At 47.3% G+C, this 1,719-nt stretch overlaps 1 protein-coding gene across 1 annotated transcript; it reads left to right on the top strand.

Annotated features, from left to right (window-relative positions):
• The first annotated feature begins 6 nt into the window (after positions 1-6).
• LOC120859994 (protein FAM209A-like) lies at positions 7-951 on the top strand. Its single transcript, XM_040235864.1, has one exon. It carries the CDS (start codon positions 62-64, stop codon positions 731-733), a length of 672 nt encoding a protein of 223 aa, XP_040091798.1. The 5' UTR covers positions 7-61; the 3' UTR covers positions 734-951.
• Positions 952-1,719: the final 768 nt, after the last annotated feature.

The raw sequence follows: 1,719 nt of genomic DNA, 5'->3' as shown, positions 1-1,719 counted from the left end.
TTAAGCCCTACTCCCGGTTGACCCCTGCAGGCCTCCTTACCCTCTGCCCTGAAGTCATACCATGATCACATGGGTTCCGGTGGGGGCGGGGCCCTCTGTGACGTCACCAAGGGCTCAGCCCTACCTGGTCCTCAGTCTCCAGGTGCCAGCGCAGACCAGCGCACCAGGAGCCGCTTCGTCTCAGCTCACGATGTGGTGTGTAATATGGTTCCTTTTTTGGTCTACGTTTGTCGCGTTTGTCTTTGTCTGTGTGTTTTATGTTCTGAGGGATGAAGCCGAAGAACTCCCAGCGATGGTGCCCAGCGGAAGGCACTTCCAAATTCGGCAGAATCAACCAGAGCATGCCCCAGGCTGGTTTGGAAGCAAGTTGTTCTGGCTGTTAATCTTCCTCATGTTGTTGGTGATCCTGAAGTTTCCAAGAGGCGGTGACAAAAGTAACGGGCGCACTCCTCCTGGCCGTCAGGGCTGTTCATCTGGCCCTCCAGGAAGAAAGAAGATACAGGCTTCCCCCTCCGAAGACTCTAGGTGCAGTGCCTTAAGCCAGGTTGAGAAACTTGTGAAATTTGTGTCCAGCTTGCGGAATCGGAAACTCACTGCGGCAACCGGTGATAGACGCCAGTGTCCTAATATAGACATTCCTGCTGATACACAGAATAACATTACAGTATATGAGGTATGGGACATCGGAGACCCCAATGGAGTGGATTTTCACTTTGAAGAAGAAGAGGAGTAGTTGAGTGTTGACAAACTGTATCCAAACTAATAAAAGTATTTTGAAGCAAAAGGAAAAAAAAGCCTCTGATATTTTTTATTCGCGCTACTGTTTTACCTTTTCCAGAATGTGGTATAATTGGTATCATGCAGTGTATAACCTTTTCCAGACTGAGAGACTTGCGTTCGATCCCTGGCTTGGGAAGATCCCCTGGAGAAGGGAAAGGCTAGCCACTCCAGTATTCTGGCCTGGAGAATTCCATGGACTGTACAGTCTATGGAGTCACAAAGAGTCGGACACGACTGAGCGACTTTCACTTTCACAGTGTATAACCTTTCCCAGACTAGCTTCAGTTCAGTTCAGTTCAGTCGCTCTGTGGTGTCCGACTCTTTGTGCCCCCATGAATCGCAGCACGCCAGGCCCCCCTGTCCATCACCACCTCCCAGAGTTCACTCAGACTCACATCCATCAAGTCATTGGTGCCGTCCAGCCATCTCATCCTCTGTCGTCCCCTTCTCCTCCTGCCCCCAATCACTCCCAGCATCAGAGTCTTTTCCAATGAGTCAACTCTTCACATGAGGTGGCCAAAGTACTGGAGTTTCAGCTTTAGCGTCATTCCTTCCAAAGAAATCCCAGGGCTGATCTCCTTCAGAATGGACTGGTTGGATCTCCTTGCAATCCAAGGGACTCTCAAGAGTCTTCTTCAACACCACAGTTCAAAAGCATCAGTTCTTCAGTGCTCAGCCTTCTTCACAGTCCAACTCTCACATCCATACAGACTAGCTTATGATACTTAAAAACATCATTAAGTTTCATACATTTCTTTTTGTGATTTGATAGCTCATTTCTTTTTATTCTTGAATAATATTCTGTTATATTGATGTTCCGTAGTTTGTTTATCCATTCAGCTAGTAAAGGACATTTTGGTTCCCTCCAATTTGTTTGTGTGTCTGTGTGTGTGAGAGGAAGTATGAATTAAGCTGTTATAAAAAATTCATGTGCATGTT

The sequence above is a fragment of the Oryx dammah genome, unplaced genomic scaffold (genome assembly GCF_014754425.2).
Source record: "Oryx dammah isolate SB20612 unplaced genomic scaffold, SCBI_Odam_1.1 HiC_scaffold_5638, whole genome shotgun sequence".
Classification (NCBI taxonomy): Eukaryota; Metazoa; Chordata; class Mammalia; order Artiodactyla; family Bovidae; genus Oryx; species Oryx dammah.
The sequence above is the reverse complement of the archived record's forward strand: the minus strand, read 5'-3'. Positions and strand labels throughout refer to the sequence as shown.

Bases quoted from the DNA above. Each gene is read 5' to 3' on its own strand.
- LOC120859994 (XM_040235864.1), top strand. From the start codon at position 62: ATGATCACATGGGTTCCGGTGGGGGCGGGGCCCTCTGTGACGTCACCA.